General features: G+C 50.4%; 1 protein-coding gene across 1 annotated transcript in view; it reads right to left on the reverse strand.

Annotated features, from left to right (window-relative positions):
- Positions 1-19,447: 19,447 nt before the first annotated feature.
- The window catches only part of LOC138148508 (uncharacterized), an 11,763-nt gene continuing 7,210 nt past the window's right edge, over positions 19,448-24,000 (reverse strand). Inside the window, exons 3-6 of the mRNA XM_069071204.1 lie at positions 23,669-23,758; positions 22,446-22,614; positions 20,626-20,789; positions 19,448-19,922 (exon numbers count right to left, since the gene is read on the reverse strand). Coding sequence (XP_068927305.1) covers positions 19,728-19,922; positions 20,626-20,789; positions 22,446-22,614; positions 23,669-23,758 — 618 coding nt within the window. The 3' untranslated portion in view covers positions 19,448-19,727. The remainder of the gene's footprint in view (positions 19,923-20,625; positions 20,790-22,445; positions 22,615-23,668; positions 23,759-24,000) is intronic.

The following is a 24,000-nucleotide window of genomic DNA, read 5'->3' on the forward strand; positions in this document are numbered from 1 at the left end:
AAGGGTAGATGTGGAGGTGGAGACCCCTGGGGTCAGGCTGAAGAAGTGAAGGGAGGAGAAGACAAAGAATCAGACTCAACTTTTCCCACCTTCCTCCTGATCTCTCCCAGGACTCAAGTTCACTGACAGAGAAGATGGAAAGTCAGAGAGATCTCCAGTAAGTATGACCTGGAGGGTAAGGTGAGTAGCAATGGGGAAAAAAGAGAGGGGAGTCCTGGGGAATCTGGGTCACTGCAAACAAGGACTGCAAAGAAGACAGAAGCCACCTCAGAACTGGGGAGGGGGAGATGGTGAATCTTCTTCAGAAGCCCAATCCCCAGACTTAGCACATTCATGACCCTTAGTACCTCTTCTCCCTTGCCCTGCAATAGAAGCAAGATGAAAATACTGGAGCAGGAAAATACTCGGATGGCATTGTTGATCCAGACATGGAAGGTGAAGATGGGGCACAGCTTGGCGTTCTACTTCCACCTTCCTTTAGGGTTTGAAGGGAGCAGAGTTTGTGGAGAGGGTCTGGATGCTGCTGGATGGTCTGAAGGGTCTGGATGGCAAAGGGACCCGACCTGGCTCCTAGGATCTACCCTTTCTGGCCACTGTATTGCCAAGTCACTGTGGTCCGGGATCCAGGAGCCCAAAGACTGAGTCTCTCAGTTCCCCAAATCCAAAATCCCCGCACAGCACAAGGTTCAGAATCTCTAGCCAGGTGTCCAGGAGATTCTGAGTAACCCCATTTTCTAAGAGAAGAGGCTATTGGCTGGGAGGCAGGTCACCTAGATTCTGGTACTGGTTCAGCTACAAACTGCTGCTTGACTTAAGTAAGAGGATATCACTTCACCAATCTGGACCTCAATTTCCCATTTTGTAAAATGAGTGAGGGGCAGCTAGATGGTGCATGGGGTGGCTAGGTGGTGCAGTGAATAGAGCACTGGCCCTGTAGTCAGGAGGACCTGAGTTCAAATCCGGCCTCAGACATTTAACACTTACTAGCCGTGTGACCTTGAGTAAGTCCTTAACCCCAATTGTCCTGTTTTCCCCCCTCCAAAAAGCAAAAAAAAAAAAAAAAGAATGAGATAATGTATGGAGTACAAAGCCCGACCCCCAGGTCATCCTGTATTCTTGTCTTGCTCTGCCCCCTTCCTCTCCCCAGATTTCACTCCTCCATGATCCCGTGCCTATGGTCATACCCAGGCCCAGGGTTGGGGATTCCTTCTCCCTGGCTTAGAAGAACTGAGCCTTCTCAGGCTCTTGGTCCTCCATGATCTCAGCCCACCAGACTGACACCTGACTGAGGCCTCCCTTCACTTCTATCCCCAGCTGGACAAGGGCCCGATGCTTCAGATAGAGCTGGATGCCTGCAAGCAGGAGCTAGAACTTGAGCGAAACTTGTGCCTGGCCCTACAGCACCAGCTTCAGGGGCTACAAGGTGGGGGTGCCCCACAGAGGGCAGAGCCCCCTCAGGCAGTGCCAGGGCCAGGACCATGCCCCCCTGGGACCTCGAAGGGGATGGAAGCGGAGCCCCAATGGGACAAGGTAAAAGCCCATAGTGTGACTGTGTGTGACTGGATGAAGAGGACTCTCAAGTCTCCATGGGCAGTCATGTCATAAGCTTCAGAGTAAGGGCTTCTTGTGGCAGGACTGATCTCCCCCATTCCTCCTCAGGAAAACCCTGAAAGCAGCCTCTGAGCCTATGCCAGAGTAGAGTCCCCCTGAGGGTGGGATCATGTCTCCAATATCAGAGTAGAGACTCCCTGAGGGTGGGATCATGTCCCCAGTATCAGAGTGGAGGCCCCCTGAGGGTAGGTGTTTATAGTCCCTCATACCTGGAGCTCTCTACCTTTCTTTGTCTCTTCTAGCACCCAGAATAGGGTTCTGTACATAAGGGTTTTTTAATTTCCCCTGAGGAATAGAATTGGTAGCTGTATGGTAAGGTGGATAGAGGTTAAATCTTGGAGTCAGAAAGACCTGAAGTTCTGCTGATATTGACACATACTAGTTGTGTGACCCTGGGCAAGTCACTTAACTTCTCAGTGACCCCAGAAAATTCTCTATGGCTCTAAATTACAGGCTAGTGACTTATCTGCAGTAGTGAAGGAAGTTCCCACTCTGGGAATTCCTTTTAAACAGTTGAGATCTAACAGATTTAAACCAAGGAAGGAAAGAGAAAGAAAACCTATTAGTGCCCTTTTGAGGCTTAAAGGGTAGGGATGGTACTCTCGGGTATCTCTCCCTGCAGCCTCTCCAGACCAGGTTCTGGTCCCTGCTCAGTGCAGCCACAGGGTCCCCCAAGCATCACCATCCTTCTCTCTCAGCAGTACCAGTCCAAAGTGGAGCCTCAGAGACCCCTCCAGGAGCTTCGAGGATTTTTGTCAGAAAGGTAAACTTTCCTCTCCCATTTTTTTCTGAGCTGGTCCCTTCCCTTTAGGTGGGTACTTTGGCCAGCCTGGGTCTCCCACAACCAAAGTCACTCCACATGCTTCCCATTGCCTATATCTCCACACCTGGCAAGCTCATGCCCTATACTGTCCTTCTTTGGGGAGCTCTTGGGCATGGAGGACAAAGATGTGTTGACCATGCAATGTAGTGACCAAAAAGCTCACCATGATTTGGGACTGCATTGTGGGCAGCAAAGCAGCCAGGGTAGGGAGGGGATTGTCCATAGGTCTTTGCCCCGTAGGAATCCATCCAGAGCACTGTGGTTCTGGGGGCCGTGGCTTAGGGAGGACATTGGTACCCTGGAGACCGTGCAGAGAAAGGCTCCTACAATGATGAGCTCATGCCATGTGAGCACCAATGGAGGGAGCTGGAAATGTTTAGCCTGGAGAAGACTCAGGGGAGCAATGACAGCTGCCCTTTCTACTTGGTCCCATGAGCAGAACCAAGAACAATGAGGAGAAGCTGTAAAGAGGTGATTTGGGGCTCCAGGTCAGGACAATCGTCCTAAAACCAAGAGCTGTTCATAAAGGAGCATGAAGGAATGGGACAGAACAGGCCCCTCCTTCACTGGAGATCTGCAGGTAAAGGCTGGATGGCCTCCTGTCAGGTGTGCAGTAGAGACGATTCTTGTTCAGTCCTGGGCTGGACTAGATGGTGACAGAGGCACCTTCTAACTCTAGAACATTCTGATTCTGGATCAATCCAGAGTCGCCATCCTAACTTCTTTTGGATACAAGGCTCCATTTCCCTGCTTCTTTCCTTCTGGCCCCACAGGGCACATGTGGCAGGGTATCCTTGGGTGTTCCAGGGTCAGCTCCTCTTTGTTTCCCTCTTTGAACCTCAGTTCCCTCATCTGTAAGATGGGGACAATAGCATGTGCCCAAACGACCTCATGGCAGTTTCTGGGGAATCAAATGAAAGCTCTTGTGAAAAAATAAAAGTACATTAGAAACAGGATACAAATAATATTTTAGGTGCAAAAATTGACAATAGGAGGGGGGGGTCTTGATCCATTCCCCCTCCTGCTCCCAGCCCCCTGCCTGCCACTACCATGCCCTTCTGACCACATAGGATCATAGATTTAGCGCTCAAAGGGCATCTAGCCCCAGACCTCTTCCTTTACAGGTGAGGAAACTGAGGCTCATAGAGATTAAGTGACTTGACTAAGGTCACACAGGCAGTAAGTGGCAGCCCTCTTTTCTGTTGCACGTCCCATACTGTCTCTGCAGAGCCTCAAGGGCCCTGAACTGGGCCATCTATTATCACCTTCTCAGCTGGCAGCAGATGAGGCTGTACCCGGGGGCGGGTGACTCACACAAGATGTGCCAGGGAAAGACCATGGTCTCAGACCCTTCATGGATGGATGTGTAGCCTCTCCTTTGTGCCTGGCAGAACGAAGGACAAACAGTCACGGCAGAAGCGCTAGGCGGGCAGCGTGGGTTTGACATCTAGCCCTCGGCCAGCTTTTTCTGTCACCAGCTTCCTCCTAGCGGTCTGCCCCCACCCCCGCTCCCCTCGGTCCATCCCACCCACAGCTGCCAAGGCTATAGAAGTCATTCCACAAGCCATCAGGCATCAATTGTTTGGGTTGTGTGCACTACCCCACATCTCCACCAGAGGGCAGGCTGGTAAAGTAGAAGGCTTTTTAGCTGGACTGCGGTCCTGACTCTACTGTTAACCACAGCTGAAGTCTGCACGAGGCCACAGGGGCTAGAGCTGGAATGGGCCCTAGAGGCCGTCTAGTCCATTTTACAGACAAGGAAACTGAGACCCTTAGAGGGAAGAAGGCAATAAATGAAAGGGGCCAGGTTTGCCCTTGGTTGGTCAGTTGGTCAACAAGCATTTATTAAACAGTGACTATGTGCCGGGCATCACAGATGTGGAACGGGAAGGCACCTCAGAGTCCAACCTTCCTCATTTATAGATGAGGAAACTGAGGCCAAGGGAGGCTGTGATTTGCCAAGGCCACATGGGCAGTGAGCATTAGCAACGGACCTTGAACCCAGATCCTCCAGATCCAAGGTTCTTAACTCAGGATCTGTGAACTTGGAGAGATTTCTAGAGGTCCACGAGCCTAGATGAAAAAAAAAACCCATCTGCACGTTTGTCTTCACTGACCTTTGCTTTTACTTTGTTATACTGTGATTTATTTTGTGCCTTTAAAAATGTGATTCTGAGAAGGGGTCCATGGGCTTCTCTGGACACTGCCCAAGGGGTCTGGGACACAGAGAAAGTGAAGCCCACCTACTCCCCAGCCCTCTCCCCTTCCCTCTCCCCTCCTGATGGCTTCCTGGCTTCACTGCTCTTCTCCATGCTCCAAGAGGGGTCAAACTCCCATTTTACAGATGAGGAAAAGAAGGCTAAGAAAGAGTAAGCCTCGTGTGACCTCTCCAAGTGCTCCTGAGCCAGTCTCCTGAAAGCACGTCAGGGGGCCCCTAGCCCAACCCACCCCTGAGTGAGAAGACGCTTGGAGCTCCACCAGACAAGTCCCCATTCAGCCTTTGCTTAGAGTCCTCCCATTGCATGTTGGGACGCCTCAAAAACTTGGGGTTTAGCCTGCGTTATGAAGCCTCGGCTTCCTTTACTGAATCGTGCTGTTACATATATACAGTGAAATACACAGAATTATAAAGAAAGCCAACTGTATTGAAATGGCTAACCGTTTTTTTTTTTTTTTTAAGTTCAGGGACTCTGGTTTAATGATTGCTGCTTAATTGTCAGGGAGTTTTCCCTGATATCAAGCCAAAATCTGCCTCTTTGTGGCTTCTACCCATTGGTCCCTAGGCCTCAGTTTCCCCATCTGGAAAATGAGGCTGTTGGACTAAGTGATTCCAAGCTTCCTTCCTTCTTGTTGTTTAGCTGTTTGTTGTGCCTGACTCTTTGTGATACCATTTGGGGTTTTCTCGGCAGAAATACTGGAGTAGTTTGCCTTTTCCTTCTCCAGCCCATTTTACAGATGAGGAAACTGAGGCAAACAGGGTTATGTGACTTACCCAGGTTCACACAGCTAGGCAGTGTCTGAGGCCAGGAAGACGAGTGTTGCTGACTCCAGGCCTGCACTGTATCCACTGTGCCACCCAGCTGCCCCTTCCTCCTCTAACTTCAATGATTCCATTGGTTCTGTCAGTGGGTTATGAGCTCCTTGGGGCCCTCCTTCCCCTTCCCCTCATATGCACACTGGGTGTGTTTGGGGAGATGGAGAAGAAAGGATCTCCCATATCACTACCAGCTCCGACAGGACCTCTGAATGCCAGGCAGGAGAAGCCCACGAGAATCCTCTCGCCCTCTCAGCCCTCAGGTGCCAGAGCTGCTTCAGCCATTTCAGAGAGACGCCCAAGGGGGCCGGGAAGCAGAAGCTCCTGGGTCCTTGTCAGAGGCAGAAATCTTAAGACAGCAGCTTCAGAAGGAGAGAACCCTGGGGCAGGAGCGGGAGCAGCACCTTCAGAGTCTTACCTCAGTAAGGGGCCCTGCCCACCCACTAACCCAGCTCTAGGCCACAAGATTTTTCCCTGGTTATATTGGTGGTCGTCAACTGGTCTGTTTCTCCCTCACTCCCCCCCCCACACCCTCCAGTCTCCAGCCCCTGCCTCTGGAGGCCATCCCTGGGGATAGTTGGGGATGGAAGGTCCAGGGTCTGTGTCCCTCTCCTCCCAGCCCAGCCTTCTAGAACATGAGGATTTCTTTGCAGGAGCTGCAGGAGCTGAGACTAAGGAAGCCAGAAGAACACAAGGTAAGGTCCTGAGATCCTGGAGAGTGAGAGGAATCTTGTCCTGGTCCCTACTCCCAGGGAGCACTGCTCCTAAAAGGAGTCACTTGGGTCAATCCTAGACAGTCTATCAAGGAGGACCCACTTAGTGGTCCTAGAATCAGGACCTTGAGCAGAGGAAGAGTCTGCTTTGGAGAGGCCTCAGTCCACAGCTGCCATGATGGTGGGTCCCAGAGGTGAATTCTGGGGCCCCCTTAGGGGAAGGAGCCAAGGCCCAAGACCTTTTCCAGTCTCAAATCCCCTGAGCCTCTGAACCCTGGACAGTGCAGGTTCTATCAACCACCATTAATCACAAAGTCAAGTTCAGCCCATTTTCACTGGGTCCCATCCTCAGCTATACTAGTCAGAGCCTAGAAGAGATAAGGCTTCCTTTTCCCAGGAAACTCAATCTGGCTTGGGAGACAAGGCCCATAAATGGACAATTAGAGGACAATTCAGACCTGGAAATCCAATTATATCAGGTGGAAATTTAGATAAAATCTTATCTTTGGAGTTGGAAAGGACCCTAGCCTTCTACTCCAAGCACTTCCATTTGACAGATGAGGAAGCTGAAGCCCAGAGCAGTTAAGTAATGTACCCAAAGTCACACAGCTAGTAAGTGTCTGGGACAAGATCTGAACTCAGGCTGTCTGACTTCAGTCTAGCGCACTGAGTCATGAGGCCTCTCCAAGAAACTAAGGGATTCCCATTGCAAGAGTCAAACCCAAGAATCTTAACCGTTGGGACGTAGGAGAGCACCCAAAGTTTCCCACCAGAGTTCAGTTCAAGATGGATCAGTCAGAGGAGACATCCCGAGGGGCAGGAGGTGGACCCAGTGATACCAAAAGGCCACCCTGCCCCACAAACTCTCTCCATTGGTGTGCCTGAGAGAATCACCACTAGCTAGAGTCAGTCCCTCCTCTGGGTCAGCTTATCTCCAGGCCTCATCCTCCTGTGTCTGTCTGTCTCCAGGCTTCTCTGCTCGTGGCCCAGGACTCCAGACAGCAGGGGTTGGAGACCGCTGAGAGTCAGGTACTCCCAACTCTGCCTGCCACCTCCATGCCCTGGCATTTCCAAAGTCTCTCTCCAGACCTGAGCAACTTCCCCCCAAGAGACAGGGCTCCGTGTAGTTCCAGGCCTTGGGGAGGGGTGGCTGGGCCTTTGTGAAACCCGAGTGAGGTGACTGGGCATGGAGATGGTGTGGGGAATGAGAGGGCAGGTGGGAAGGAGCCAAGGCACTGCTAGATAGGGTGATTGACCAGAAAAACACCAAAGAGTTCACCTTAGACAGCCCTTCCCCTGGTTCTGGAAGCACCCCTGCCCTGCTCCTTCTACAGAGACCTCACCCTTCCTCAACTTCCTTTGAGACAATTCAGTGAAGTGAAAAGAGCGTTGGTTTTGGAGTCCTAGGGCCTGGGTTTGAATCCGTGTTCTGCCAACAAATTCCCTAAGTTCTTGGGCTCAGAAAATGGACACATTCGTTCTTTAATGTATCTCCTAGGGTTGTGGGGGTGAGGGAGTCTCGCCTTTCTTCCAAAGCTCCCTGCCAGGGCTGAGAACCCAGGGGCTTGGCAGCATTGCTTCTGGGGTGGGTCTTTTCCATATTCTCTGGCCATGTGTGGCCATCTTGAGTTCTACCCTTCAAACCACCAAGTCTTTCCAGGGCCCTCCTGGGTAGCCAGTGATGTGTGACAGACAGAGGTGGGAGATGGGGAGAAGAAGCCTCAGATCTCATCCTTGAGAAAACTCTCAGTCTGCTTGGAGAGTTACACGGGAGCTGATAGGAGAGCAGCTCTGCTGCTGTGTGGCCACCATAATCAAGATAAGAATAAAAGGGCGAAATTAATTGACGTTGGCATAGCGCTTTAGGGTCATGAAGTGCTTTCCCTATGCCTCCTTTTTGGGCCCTCATCACAACCCTGTGGTCTGGGCGCTCTTAACCCTCCCACTTTACAGGTGAGATCACTGAGTACCAACAAGTGACTTTCCCTGGGTCACACAACTAGTTATGTGTCAGAGATGGATTCAAACCCATGTATTGCCGACTGCGACTCCAATACACTGTATCAAAATGTCTCAAAGTTCCAGAGAGTTTGTAGAATCTAATGCCCAGAGGGGAGGGGATCAGAGAAGGGGCCGAGGATTGCAGGTGGGGTGTGGGTCGAGGCAGGGTTCCTGGAAAAGGCGTGTTTGAGCAGGCTGGGTTTGGGAGAGAGGCAGACATTCCAGACAGTGGGGAGGGCATGGGGTTGGGATCAACATTCCAAAGGTTAGGTGGAAGGGTGCTGGGAGAAGTCTGCTCTCCACAGTGTGGGACGGATGTTAGGGAGATCAGGAGGGCCTATGGGATGTCTGTCTGTATGGGGTGTCCATTCTACAGATGAGGAAAATAAAGCCCAAAGAGGAGAAGAGACTTCCCCATGCAGAAGGCCTCAAGGGCCATGTCTTCCAAGTTGTCACCTGGCATGGCAGGAAGGGAGATAAAGGGATAAAGGTGGGCCTGAAGGTTGAATGCTCATGCCCTTCTCGGCCCCTGGCCCTCCTGCTCACCCTCCTCTCCCTCCTCTCTCTAGCTCAGGGAGAGCAGACAGGAAAACCTAAGGTTGGAGCTCCTGGTGTCATCTCTACAGCAGAAACTGGAGGAGAAGTAAGGTTTGGGGGCTCTGTCCGGGAGGGCAGAGAAGAAAGACAGGCCAGGGGAGACAAGAAGGGACAAAGTGGGCTTCAGTTCATCCCTCCCACACTAGTCACCCGAGACCCACCTTTGCCAACCTGACCCTTTCTCTGTGGTGCCCAGGGCCAGGCTCTCTGCTTTCCAAGGAGACAATGAATCAGTCAGCTAAGCTGCCTGTGCTCCTAGAAAAGCTCCAAAGGGCATGCCTTTCCCTGGTCCTCACTCCTCTCCCATGCAGCATCCAGACAAGGAAGCCCAGCCTTCCATCCAGGGCAGGACCTTCCAGGGCCATCCCACAAGAGCTCAGCCAGCCTCCACCCGCAATGAGTCACAAGTGATGAGAACTTGCCACTTGCTGGAGCAACTCGGAATTTTCAAAATTGTTAGAAACATATTTAAAATTTTTCCAAGCTTTAGCTGAAATCTGCCTTCTGCCCACAGCTCTCATTCCCCTCTGTCAGGAGAGTCAGGAAGCTTTTCCTCCCTCCTCCAGGTGAAAGCCTTTGGATGTTTGAAGGCTGTTGTTACCATAGGATCCTTGCTGGAAAGGACCTGAAACATCTTCAAATTTTCCTCAGTTTGTCCATTTTAGAGATGGAGAAACTGAGGTCCAGAGAGGCTAAAGAACTTGGCCTTAGTTTCTAGCTGCCCACAGGCAGAAGGGGCAGGACTAGACCTTGGTTCCTCTGATCCAATACTTATTCCCTTTGTTTTCTCTTCTCAACACTAAACAATCCCAATTCTTTTAATTGATCCCCAAAGGGAACAGGAGCCAATGTCCTTCTACACACACACACACACACACACACACACACACTCACAGACACACACACCCATAGACATACACATGCCATACACATACACATGCCATAGACACACAAACACACTCACCCACAGACACATACTATAGACACACACCCTCATAGACACATCCACATTCACAGACACATATCCATAGACACACCCTGTATCCCATGGGCATCCACTCATTCCCAGGGGGACACAGAACACAGACCCAGCAGACTCTTTTTCCTAATAGCCAAGGATCTGGGGTAGTGGGAGCAGAGGGCTGCCCACCGTGGTCAGACAATGGTCAGTGTCATCATCTGTCTGAGGCAAGGCTGGGAAGGTGTCGTCTTTCTAGAAGAATCAAGGGTAGAGAAGGAGTTCAAGGTGGGCAGGTGATTGGATGGTCAGGGAGCTAATGCTTTGACCAGTCTGCATCATGGACCCAGGACTAGGCACTGTGGGACAGAGACAAAGAGGGCCTGGAGACTCGATCCCTGCCCTCGGAGACTTCCTCGTCTTATGGGGAAAATGTGACTCTTAGTCTTGGGAAGCTGAAGAACAGACATAGTTCCCTCCCTGCCCCCATGGCCTTTCTTGTTTCTTGGGAAAGAAAAGGGCACTTTGCAGCCAAGTTGGCACATCCTGAATGCTCCTGGGTGGGTATGGGCACAGGGGTGCCAGGCACAGAGAAAGAACTGTCTGCATTCCACCTGTACCTAGAGCAAACCGACTCTGGGCAGCTTTGCCTTACAGGCACACACTGGGCCAAGAGCCCCAGGGCATTGTGCAGCTGGCACCAGAGACCAGACGGGAGGTGGGGTAGGAGGGAGGGAGGACCCGGGCCAGAGGGGCTCACATCCTGATCTGAAGTCAGCCCCAGCATGCCAGGAATCCATACTTCTCAAGTACTGAGGCCCAGCATCCCCTCCAAAGTCTCTCCGTGCTCCCAAGCACAGTTTTTTCCCATGAAATATGGGACCAGCGAGCTCAGGAGTGAGCGTGTGATTTCTGGTTCAGTCTCATGTGAGAAGGTCAGCTTTGCAGCCTTATTCCATCCACAGACTGACCCCTAGGCCTAGGCATAGACTGACCCTCAATGCTGGCCCCAGTGTGACCTTTAACTAAACCAGCCAGCTCTCAGAGACTCACAAGGGTCAGGGTTAGGGACCTGGAGTGGGAGTGTGGAAGGCTCAGTGTAGCTGGGTCATCCTCGGACAGTTCCAGGTTGGGCCTGGAGTCATGGAGATCATCTCAGCTCCCCCTTGCTGGCCACTCCTCTTGCTCTTTTAGGAGATGTCTGGTGGAAGAGCCCTAGGTGGGCTCAGAGATTTATGGCTGGACAGGACCTCAAAGGCCATCGATTTCAACCCCTTTGATTTTACAGATAAGGAAAATAAGGGTCATGTGAATGACTGCCTCTGAAAGTCACTGGTCTGAGGGTCTGTCTGTGCAGGGGGTTAGGAACCCATCTGTGGATGGTGCTCTGGGCCTCGGTTTCTCCAAAGCATGCTAGAGATGACCTCCAGGTCACACAGCTGGTAATGGCAATTAGGTTCACTAGGACCTGATACACTAATTCCTCAGCTATTTTTCAGCTCCCATTTAGAGACCCTGATGAGGAGGACAGCTGTGTGCCTTTCCCTGAGCAACTGGGCATTTGAAATTTTAAGTGAAAATCTATGTCCACAGGGAGCAGGCACTAAGGGAGCTCCTGACCCCAAGGGCCTCTGAGCAGGAGGAGACAGAGGTGACGCCCTCCTCCCTGCTTAAGGTAGCTGCCAAGGACACAACCATAGGGGAGGGAGCAGGGCTGGGGACTGCAGCCAGGTGGGGGTGGGGGGATGGCCAAAGGGGCAGGAGTGGGGACAGGGATTGAGTCCCTGCACAGGTTGAAGAGGAGGATTTTCAGAAACATAGATCGCTCTTGGGTTCCAGGTTCAAATTCCTTAGTTACAGGAAACTGACCAAAAGTGGCTTTGAAAAGGTGGTTAATGGGATGCAAATGTCCTCATACCTAGAAACTGGCCCTTAACTCCCGACCAGGCTCCATACAGTTGGTCCTGGAAGAGCTGAAGAGGGGCCCCCAGGCTGGCTGGGAGGGGGTACCCCAGGGCCACTGCACTCACTGTAATGCTTTCCTGGAACGCCTGGACAAAGTGCTTCAAGGTGAGTTCCCCTTGACCTCTGCCTGGGGCTGGGGCAAGAGACTGGGTCAATCTTCGGGGTGATGCCTGAGCAGAGTTTTCTTGGAAATGCTTTGTAGTCTTATAGAATCAAGAGTGAGCTCGGGTCAGAAAGAATCAACTGCTTTTTAAGGAAACTGAGGCCCAGAGAGACTGTGCCTTGTCTAGCATGGCTCAGAAAGGTTGTGCTAAGAGGATGAGAACCCTGATTCCTAGGTCCTGAGTCACTCGTGGGCCCCAGACCTTCCTATTTTGCATATGCTTTGCAAATACATGTACATGTGTTTTTGCACCACTTACAAATCACACTCTGTCACTCCTTTCAAGATAATTCAGGATCCTTGTTTCTCTGAGGGTGTGGATGTCTCTTCTTGGCTCCTTCCCTGACCCAAGTCCCCCTGGGTAGTCAGTGCCAGGGCTGGGACGAGGGGCAGGGGGTGACCCAGAGGGACTGTGAGCCTCTAGCTTTGGGCCCTGGGATGTCTCCAGGTTGGGAAGCATCTTCAAAAACAGCAGAGGAGAAGCCACGGGTCCTGGGGCAGCTCCAGAAAGTCTTGGAGGTAAGTGAGCTCTGGCCTCTTCCCCTGCCTACTCAGAGCACCGGGCTCCTTCCTCCCAGACCAGGAAGGCCTCCAACTTTTCCTTCCAGGATTCGAGGATGGGCCAGAGGTAGGGTGGGAGGGAGCACCACGGACGAGGAATGGGTTGGCCGGCCTCTCAAGCATCTCTGGTGGTCCCGGCACCATCAGTCTTCTTCCCAAGAGGGGGCTGGTTAGAGCAATGGCTACACACGTGGCTTTGGAGTCAGCTAGACCGGAGCTCAAATCCTTGATGGGACACTCCTTACTACTAACAGTGATCACGTGCTGCCTCACCTGAGCCTCACACCAAGCCCATGAACGGCAGTGCTGATATACCCATTTTACAGATGAGAACACTGAGACTGAGGGGTTAAATGACTTAGTCTGGGACACACAGTCTGAGGGAGGATTTGAATTCGGGTTTCCCTGAATCTAGCTAGCTGCCTCATGGGACCATGGACAGGTCATTGGATCTCAGTTAACTCTAATTTCCTCATCTGTGAAATGAGAGGGTGGGAGAGGGGCTGGACTCAATGCCCCTAAGGACCCTCCCAGCTCTAAATCTGTGATCATGTGATCTGCCATCCAAGGGTCCCAACAAGCATGCCCCCAAGGGGGGCCGAGCTCCCCGGAGTGACCTGAGGGACGTGGAGCGGGTTAAGCAGCAGCACCGGCTGGTCACTGAGCAGGTAGGAGATGGGGCAGGCCTGCTCTGAGGTGGAGGAGCCATGGGGCTGGGAAGGAGGCAGGGGGCCTGACACCCAGTGAGGAGCTACGTAGAAAGCTTCATTTTGAAATAGCATCCCCAAGGACCTGAGACAGTGCCTGAAGTGCCCCCAGTAGAGCTTAACCCCTCCAGGCTCCCAAGATGGAGAACAGACAGCCCCTCCCAGCCTGCAAAGAAAGAGAAAATCAGACTCACTTGCCTCCAGGGCTGTGGTGGACTGAAAGATTGCCAGCCCAGAAAGGGAAGTAAGAAATCAGAGAAGTTGCCCACACTTCCAGAGGCTTCCAGGAGAGTGCAGATAGTCCTAAGTGGGGCAGACAACAATGGAGGTCTCCTTTCTCCCAGGCCCACTCTGGCCAGAAATCCTGGCTCCTTATAGAGCATCCCTTTGGGTGGGGAACTCAGAGCTGGTCTTGGGGACACTCCCTCACCCAGCCCACTCACTTGCAGCCTCCACACTCAGCCCCCTCTTCTTCTTACAATTCAGTTGCAGGATCTATTTGGGGAGAGGCGGGAAAGGGCCAACAGGGCTGGGCAGCCCCCCAGGGAGTGGCCAGAGGGGAGCTCTGGGGATCAGGGAGCCAAGAAGTCCCCAGTGGAGCAGGTAAGACCCAGTCCCTCCCAAGGCCCCCAGCCGCACCCCAAGCCCAATCCTCTGTGCTCCTGCCAGGCCCCAGCTCTGCCCCACATCCTGCTAGAATGGTCTGAGGCCATTCCCAAACACACAGTTGGAGACAGAGACAACTTCAAGCCTGGTGGTTTTGCTGGCGGGGGGAGGGAGGAATGGGAACTTGCTCCTGGTCACACAGAAAAATCAAGGTTTAATCCAGTTGAATCAACAAGCCATTGATTCTACATATAGTGAAAAGGGACCATAGATGCTGTTTGGTCCAGTCCTGAGTACAATGAGGCGACAGAGACCCAGAAAAGGAAAGTGGCAAAACCCAGGCCGGGTTCTCCAACATGAAACAATAATTAATATGTATGTAGTGACTGTCCAAAGTGCCCCACATGCCAGCTCATCAGAACCCCACAACAGCCCTATGGGGCGAGTCCTACAGGTGCAGTTGTCCCCATTTTACAGATGAGGAAACTGAGGCTATAGCAAGAAGCTTAGACCTCAGCTCAGGAGGTCCTCTGGGAAGCTAAGATTGTGTGTGCCTCTTTCTCTGCTCCACAATTTTCCCTTCCCCTCTCCTAGGCCTCCAGGACTCTGTTCTCTATCTCCCTTCCCCATCAGAACAGGGCCCAGGAAAGCCCCTGGGATCCATCACCCACCCTGTGTAGCGAAAAGAATTTTCAACCTTTTTTATGTCATGGACCCTTTGGGAAAGTCTGATGAAACCTATGGACCCCTTCTCAGAATTAGGGCTTCAAATGCATTAAATAAAATACAGAGGATTACAGAGGAAACCAGTTATATTGGAAATAGGTATAAAACTGTTTTAAGTTCATGGACCTTGGGTTAAGAACCCTTCTGTCAGACATTTTGCCTTGTCTCTGGGTTCCCTCCCACAGGGGATGTACTTTCCAAGCCTCAGCTCTCTCCTTGGGGTGAAGCAATCTCAGGCCTCAGTCAGCAAGAAGGAGGGTGGGGGAGGAGTCACCGGGAGGTGGGAGGTGGGACTTCCCCAGGTTTCCTAGAATCATGCCAAGGCTAGGCCTGCTCAGTAACATTCCTCCTCCCATTCTCCCTGCAGCTAAACTGAGGTTGCACTGGCAAACCCAGGAGCCCTAGAGCCTTCCTCAGCTGCAGTGGGCGTTGCAGAAAGGGCTTGGTCGGATTCTTCCCTGGCCCCAAGGCAGACAGGTCCTGGAGGGAACTTACTGGAATAGTCTGGAGTGGAATTGGCAGACACAGACCACGGAGTTGGTCAGGAGTCTGACTTCACTTCAATTTTCTACGGCTCCAGATCTTCCTCAGATATGGTCCAAGGGCCCTTTGTCTTCAACCCCAGTACTTTCTCCTTTACTAATCCCTATGAACATAACAATACTTCTTTCATGTCTTAATATCTTACTATTTACCAAGCACTCTCTTCATTACAACTTGGTGGAGGAGATGATATACCCATTTTACAGATAAGGAAACTCAGTCAGAAGGTAAGTGACTTACCAAGGGTCACACAGCTATTAAGTGTCTGAGGCAGGATTGGAACTCAGATCATATGACACCAAGTTCAGAGCTCTTTTCATGATTCCATGCTGCCTCCTAAAATCTTCTGATCTCTCATCCCGGGCTCAAGGATCATAGAAAATAAATTAAAAACTGAAAGGGAAGGACTGCTGCTAGACCCATCTCCTTTTGCAGCTGAGGAATCTGAGGTCTCAAAGCGGGTCAGTGACTGGTCCAAGGTCTCATAGGAGGCAAGAGGAAGAGGCAGGATTAGAAATCCTGGTCTTCTAAGTCCAACTTTCCACCTCAAGTAACTGACCCACTGGTGGATCAACAAGAAATTATTTAGCACCTGCTCTGTGCTAGTGAAATCATTCCTGTCCTCAAGAAGCTTCTATTCTAGAGGGGAAGACAACAGGTACATGTCCAGGAGCACCTCCTCCATCCTTGAGCCCACTTGCTGCCCTGGGTCCCAGGACCCACACATCCTTGGTCTTTTCTGCTGCTGATGCCATGACCAGCTGGTCATTTCTGGCAGTGGCCCCTCCTTCCCTTCTGCCATCCTGGATTTCACAAAGGAAAAGAGATGATCAGTTCAGGAGAATGCTTCAGGGTCAGGTGGACGGGAAGACTCACCTGAACTGATCAACATGAAGAAAATCTTGTCCTCAGTAGCTACAATGATGGAAATGGGGAGCACCCCCAAATGAAGCAACAGGATGCTGGCAGTTTTGAGCAAAGCAGTACCTAGGGAAAAAGAAAAGCTGAGAAAATGCACTTCCCCCAGTCCTGTGCTGAGGAGGGGGACTCTGGGAGGTGGGCACTGCAGGCAGGTACGGTTACACTCAGGTGAGATGCTGCTTAATTTCCTGAAAGGCTTTCAAAAATACTATCTTTTGGGGGGGGGTGTTTACAAATAGATCTCTGGATGGGGGTGGGGAAGGGATTTATTTGGAAATAAAGGTGATGTAAAAACAAAAAGCATCAATTAAAAATGTTTAAAGTATCAGTAAATAAGTCTTCATGGTCCAACCAGGTGGTTTCACCTTCTGAGCATCTCCTGTATTCCTAAAATTCCCTCAGGGCTTATGCCACAGTCAGATCGATTCCCTTCCCAGGAAGAAGCCCCTACCATCTAGTTCAGGTCCCTTGGCCCTGAAGAAGAACAGGTTCCCATTCCACCCCTTGCCCCACTCCCACCGTCCCATGATCAATTGAGGCTGGTGAGGATCTGGGATAGGGCTGAGAAGAAGGAGGCCACTGTTGTCCTGTGGAAGAAGGACTGGCCTTGTCTGCTTTGGTCTCTGAGGGCAGAACTAGAAACAATGAGCAGGAATTGCAAAAGCAAGTTTAAGCTTGATGTCAGAAAACGAGCATTAAAACTCTACTAGAGACGTTCCAAAGTAGAAAGGGCCCTGTGTGGGGCAGTGAGGGTCCTTTCAGGTAAAGGGTTTTCCAGCAAAGATGGAAGGGCCCCCTGGTCAGGGATTTGTGTTGTTCTGACTCTGGGCCACATGGGCCACAGTGTGCCCGGCCCTTCTGTCCTCCACTTCTCCCAAAGTCTGTCCACGATCGCATCGTTGCTTCCATGACACTATCCCTCCACCTCATCCTGTGCCGTCCCCTTCTCCTCTTGGCTTCAGTCTTTCCCAGCCTTTTCCAATGAGTCCCGTCTTCTTATCATGTGGCCAAAGTATTTAAGATTTGGCGTCAGTGTCTGACCTCCTAGTGAGACCTGGGCTGGAATCTCAGCTGTGTAATTCGCTGGGTGACTTTGGCCAAGTCACTCTCTCCGGGCATTACTTTCCTCATCTGTAAAATGAGGAGCTAGATGACCTTTAAGATCTGTGAGCTTATTTTTTTTTCTTTAAATTCAATTAGATTTTATCTTCAGGTTTGAATTCTCTCCCCTTCCCCCACTGAGAAAACAAGCAAAACAAAACCTCAGCTACAAACATGTGGCTAAGAGAAGCAAATCCCTTTATTGGCCATGTCTAAAAAAATATGCCTCAATATGCTCTCTGAGTCCGCCCCCTCCCGATCTGGAGGCAGGTAGTTATTTCATCTGGAATTGCGTGTGGTCATGGTTTTGGTCAGAATTCTTAAGTCTTTCAGAGTCGTCTTTACAATACTATTGTTATTATATAAATGGTTCTCTTGGTTCTGCCCATTTCACTTGAATCAGTTCATACAGATCTCCCTGGGTTTCTGTGAAACCATCCTCTTCATCATTTCTTACAGCACAATAGTTTATCATTACATTTATATAGAATAACTAATTTAGTCATTTCCCAATTGATGGGTACCCCCCCATTCCCAATTTTTTGCCACCATAAAAAGAGCTGCTATTAATATTTTGGTACATATATGTTCCTTTCCTCTTTCTCTGCTCTCTTTGGCATGTAGACCTAGTAGTACTGATATCTTTGATCTAGACATATAGACTGCTACTAGGTCTACACGCCAAAGAGATCTAAGGGTACACAGAATGTAAGAGCTTTGGGGGTATAGTTCCGAACTGCTCTCCCGAATGTCTAGACCAGTTCACAGCTCCACAAGGAGTGTATTCATGTTCCTGTTTCCCCACATCTCTCCCGGCATTTGCCATTTTCTGATTCTTTTTTTGTCAGCATTAACTTTACCATTTCAATGAATATGAGGTGGGACCTGAGAGTTTTGAGGTCTAAGCAGCTTAATGATCTTATAAGCAGTCTCCACTAAATGAGCATTTGGGCAAAAGTTGCTAAAGAGTGTTCTATGACTAGAAGAGGAAGGAAGCCAGTCATGAATCAAGCATGAGGCAACAGAGGGTCCATTGGTAGCTCAAAGACATAGAAAGACTCAGAAGAAGGAGTCTGAGACCCAGGCAAGTCTTCTAGGGAGGACTTGCCAAAAGATAAGAAATAGGTCCTCTGGAATTTAATATTAACTAACTAAATATTTCTTTTCCCTCTGTCCAAAGGAAGGTGGGGGAGGGGGGAGAGGAAAAGGGGGAGGGACATACAGGACTTACCACTCAGATAGAGTTGTCTAATCTCTCCTAGAAAACAGAAACCCCAAAACTCAATCCATCCTCTAAATATTACCAAAGACACTCCCTTTCACGATGCCCACTTCTTCCTTGACACCTAGGTTGGAGGCAGCTAGGTGGTGAAAGGTAGAGTATGCTGGACCTGGAGTCAGGAAGACCTGAGTTCAAATGCTGTCTGAGATACTTTCTAGTTATATGCTGGATCAAGAACTTTCCTGGAGCCAAGATGGCAGAGTACAGGCAACAGCCCAGTTGAGTTCTTCCAACATTCCCTTCCAAACAACTTTAAAATAATGCTCCAAATCACATTTTGGAGCAACAGAGAATAAATAAAAGGTCAGAGAGAAACATTTTTCCATACTAAGGCAACTTATGAGGTTGGTAGAAGTCTGTGATAAAGGGGTTGGGGCCAACCAGAGCACACACAGCGGCAACACCAACAGCAAGCTTCAGTCCTCTCAACCCAGAGCCGGGCCTTTCTGGTCTCCTTGCTTCTGTCTTCCCCTCTAACTGCCCCCTGCCTCCCATCTACTCTGTATGCAACTCATAACTTAGGTGTTGTCTCTGGCATTGGACTGGGAGCTCCTTGATACAGACACCACGTTTCTGCCTTTCTTTGTACCCCCAGGATTTAGCATAGTGCCTGACACATAGTAAGTGATCAATAAATGCATGCTGACTGACTAAACAACTGTTTAGTTCAGTTCAAAAACTTTAAAATGTGAATTATTAGTCAATCCCAATTAACTTCTGTCCTCCATCCAGACGTTACCATGGTACCTTCGATCTTCACAGCTCCAGGTTAAACAGCCCACCTCCTTCCCTCAGCTTATCCTCAAACCTCCAGGTCCCAAGTCCAGGACTTGGAGGGGTGGAAGAGGGATTACCTTTTCTCCACGGCCCAAAGGCTACCATTGCTCATCGTGGATAGAATTTACAAACTGGCAGATTTAGGCTCGTCCTCCAGGAAAACTTTTTGACCACCAGAGCAAGCCAAAAGTGGAATGGGCTGCCTCTGGAGGAAATGGCTTTCCCGTCACTAGAGGCTTGCAGACAAAGATTGAGTGACCTCTTGTCTAGCATGTGGTAATATTAGTCTCAAGTAGTAATGGATCCTTCCTTACTAGGCTGCAGACTGACTTAGACAACCACCAATTAATATTATCTATGTTGTATCATTTTAAAAATTTATTTTGTTAAACAGTTCTCAGTTACATTTTAATCTGGTTTGGGACCCACTTGGGAGTTTTCCAGGCTCAGACCACATTCATTTTCCCATTGAATCCTCAGCTCCATTGAGATAGGTGGAGCAGGGCAGAGTGTCCATTACACAGGTGGAACAATTGAGGCACTAATTAGCAGCTCAGAGGAGGGCTACCTTAGTAGCTCTGTCCTTTATCCCTCCATACTTCTGGATAGCCCCTCCTGCTTGGGGGCCTTCTTCAGCATCAACTGTGTCTTGTCCCAGATCCAGAGGCTGCTGCCCTGAGGGGGTTTGGCTTGCCTGGGCAGAGGTGGTGCCACTGGGAAGATTCCTGGAGGCTATGCTGGCACACGTTCCACCAGTGTGCACGCCCAGCTGCTGGGGCTTCTGGACCGATTTGGACCCAACCCAGGGTGAGAGTTCGGGTCAGCAGGTGCCTCTAGGGATGGGTACAGGAGGCGGGGTTAGGGAAACCTTCTATGGCACCTGCTACTAGTCACTCTTTGCATGAAGGCCTTAAGATACCTTGTTTTTGCACCCATGGAGAGATTCTGGAAGAGGGAGAGATGTGCGGGAAGACATAATGACCTCTCCCAGGTATCTACCTGCATTCCAGAGGGGTTTCCCATCATTCCCAGCAGTTTGCTAGCACAGCCTCCCTTACCCATCCCTAGGCAGAAAGGATAACTCTTATCATCTCCCATTTCCAGGTGAGGACATTGACTCCTAGAGAGGGGAATCAATTTGCTCAAGATCCCATGGCTAGATATTCGATTTGGGTATCAGAAAACACCAGATCTGGGGCTCTGTTCACTAGCCCACATATACCCTCTCTCTGAAGCAAGAATTCTTAACCTTTTTTGTGTCATGGTCCCCTTTGACTGTCTAGGGACAACTCAGAATAATATTTTAAATGCCTAAAATAAAAAATATAGAATGAAAATGGAAACCAATTCTATGGAATCCAAGTACTAACCCCTTCCTGGAGAAAGCTTGGATTCCTAAGGAATAACAGCTGGGCAGCAGGAGATCCTATCTTCAGGAAGGACCCCAAGCCCTGGACAGTCTAGGTCATGAGATGTCTGGGCTTTGAAGCTGGAGCAGTCTCTCCCCATGTTCCTGGACCCTAGTCCTATTCTTACCTGCATGACTGTGAACTGTAGGAAGAGGCTGGGTTCATGGAGGTCTTCAGGAAGACTGAAGAGGAAAGGAGTGTTCCACACCGGGTTGCATCCCACCACAGCCCGAGTTTCCCGGGAGTCCAGGAGCTGGCCAGCCTGGTACAGGCCAATCACCACAGAGTGCTCTGAGGAGAAGGATGGGGGACAGAGATGGAGTAGCAAAGGAGGAATGGGGAGGGTACTGGGGACATGGATGGTTCTGCAACCTGGGACAGATTGAGGTTTTTCTCTGCCCTGCCAAGAAGCTAAAAAATCATAGCATCTTAGAAGGTGCTTTAGAGGTCAACAAATCCAGCCTCTCTTCCAACGAAGGGATGTCCTCTACAATTTCCTTAACAAGTGATCATTCAGCCTCAGTTTGTATACCTTCAGTGACAGTGAGCTCACTTCCTCCCGGGACAAACCACTCCATCGCTGAACTAGAATCAGTGTTAGAAAGTACTCATTTTGAACTAAAATCAGCCTCCTTGTTAATTCCATTCATTGGTCCCAGTCTTCTCGAGGCCAACAGAGCAAATCTTCTCTCTGATCTACACAGTCCTTTGGGGGGCTCTCAACTGAAGGACCCTATTCAGCAATCTCAGATACATCCCCCTCTAAATAGCTCTGGTCTTCAGAATCAAGGACAGAAACCCCCTAAGTATGAGCTGTTAGCCCCGGGAAAGGGGACCTTTGAGGTGGTCCTTCTCATTGGCAGTTTTAGAGAGAAAGATTGTTTAGAGATCCAAAGGGTCTTTTATTTATTTAATTTTGTATCAGGACCCCTTTGGCAGCTTAATAAAGGCCATGGACCCCCTCTCAGAATCGTGTTCTGAAGTCATTGAAGGAAATCCTAAATTTCAGTTAGAGGTTAGTGAAAATTATTGTAGTTTTTCCCCTACTTCATGGACCCCATGAAATCTAACCATGGACCCTCAAGAACCCCTGGTCTAGTCCAACCTCCTCATTTTTTTCAGATGAGGAAACTGAGGTAAAGAGAAAAGAAGGGGCTGATTTACTTTAAGTCCCATAGCAAGTTAGTAGCAGTGACAGGAACCCAGATCAAATGAGATAATATTTGCGAAGCACTTAGCATGGCACCTGGCACACAGTAGGCTCTTTATCATCATCTTCATCATCATCACCATCCTCATCCTCATCACCATCCTCACCATCATTATCATCATCACCATCATCATCATCATCACCACCACCACCACCACCACCATCATCATCATCATCACCATCATCATCACCATCATCATCATCATCATATCCTCTGGTCTTTCTGCAGCACCATTGATAGGGGTCTGGATAGCAGAGAGACAGAAGAGAAGAAGAGGGACTTCTAAATCCAGCTTGGAGACCTCTGAGGAAGGAGGGCCATTCCCCACAGAGAAAAGACTGCTTGGTATAGACAGAACTCTTATTCTCCCATCCTAGTCTAATTGTAGTTGTGTGACCTTGGACAAGTCACTTCTTCTCTGGGTCTCAGTTAACTCTTCTAGGGGGTTGGACCAGATGGCTTCTAGGGACACTTTCAGCTCAGTCATTCTAAGAACCACCCACTGGTAAAGAGTGCCTGGTATATAGTAAGTGCTTAACCATGATCTGTTGGACTAAATAAATGAGCAGCCAGCTAGCTCATCCCTCTTCAAACCCTTGAGATCATCAGGAAGGGTCTGAAGAGTTAGATTTGGGCCAGAGCAGGGGAAGGGTTGAGGTCAGTTCATCCATAGTCCCTTCTTCACCACCCTTGACCCTGGGTCCTCCCTGTCTTCCCATTCCCAGTTGTTTCATACCCCGGTGTCCTGGTAGTCGGCCCAGGCTGCGCAAGTTTTCTGCCTTGCAGACCAGCACCTTGATGCGATGGGCAGTAGCCTGATACTGAAGAAGGAGGAAGAGCTGACCATGGGATCCTATCCAGGGAGTCCCAAGGCCTGGGGCCAGCAGGTCCTGGGAGCTATGGCTCTGTAAAAGGCACAGAATCTTCTATTCATATTGTGAGGGTGCCCCCACTGACTGTAGACCGTCCCGCTTAAGCCTAGCCTTGCCTCTGCTTTAAGCAATCTCACTACCAGTCCCAAAACTTTGCAGTCCTACCCCTAGATCCTATGACCACACTCTCTCAGTTCCTTGGCCTTGCCTGTCACTCCACAGTCTCTTCTTACAGGGCCTGCCCCTCCTTCCATAGCCTGGTGGCCATGCCACCAAAGCCCTTATCTCCCAGAGTTCTACCCCCATATCCCAAGACCCTGTCTCCTTTGGAAATAGCGTGGTGGAAATCTCTCCAGTGGGAGGGGTCATGAGGAAGCTGGGAACCACCTAGAGAGTGGGAGAACCCAATGTCTCATGGTGGGGGAGGTGGGCATAGTGAATGGAGGTGAATGCAGGGGGTGAGCAAGTGTGACCACAGGTGAGTCACGTGTGAGGTGGACAGTGGAGGGCAGCTCTGGGTAGACTCTGACAATGCGCCCATCATGCCTGTTCTAGGACTTGGCTGCCCAAGATAGGAGAGGAATTACTACGGCTAAGGATGGGATGGTGACTGATTCCCATGGATGGGAGGAGCCCTAATCACTGGATATGGGGAGTGTGGGTAAATATTAGCTATGGGCAAGAGATCGGAAATCAGTGTATCAGTGATGGGGCAGGGAGAAGCACCAGCGATTGGGGAAGGGAGGCAAATTTGAATGCCAGAGATGGAGGGGCAAGGAGCAGAGACAGGAGCTGAGCCAGAGATGCTGAAGGTGAGTATTAGGGATGGAGATGACTTCCAGTTGTGGCGGCTGGGGAACATAATTCAAGGTACCAGTGATGGGTGGAGAGTGAGTACCATCAGTATAGAAAGGGGCATCTCTGAGGGCCACATTAGGGGGATGGGTTCTAGGTATGGGGAGGGGTAGCAGTGTTACGGGGAGCAAGTCTAGGCAATAGAGGCTCATTGTTCTTTCTCTGCCTCCTCTGGGCCTGCTGGTCCTGCTCTCAGGAGCTATTGATTAGCATGACTCCCGAGGCCCCTGACCTTTTGCAGTTGGCTCTTGTCCTTGGTGGTGGACAGCTCCCGGGTGTAGCTGACCAGGCTGCCAGAGAAAGAACAATGAGCCTCTATTGCCTAGACTTGCTCCCCGTAACACTGCTACCCCTCCCCATACCTAGAACCCATCCCCCTAATGTGGCCCTCAGAGATGCCCCTTTCTATACTGATGGTACTCACTCTCCACCCATCACTGGTACCTTGAATTATGTTCCCCAGCCGCCACAACTGGAAGTCATCTCCATCCCTAATACTCACCTTCAGCATCTCTGGGGGCCACATTAGGGGGATGGGTTCTAGGTATGGGGAGGGGTAGCAGT

Source organism: Petaurus breviceps, unplaced genomic scaffold (genome assembly GCF_028583685.1).
Source record: "Petaurus breviceps papuanus isolate PSGF00001 unplaced genomic scaffold, PetGlider_PUasm1.0 90825, whole genome shotgun sequence".
Lineage (NCBI taxonomy): Eukaryota > Metazoa > Chordata > Mammalia > Diprotodontia > Petauridae > Petaurus > Petaurus breviceps.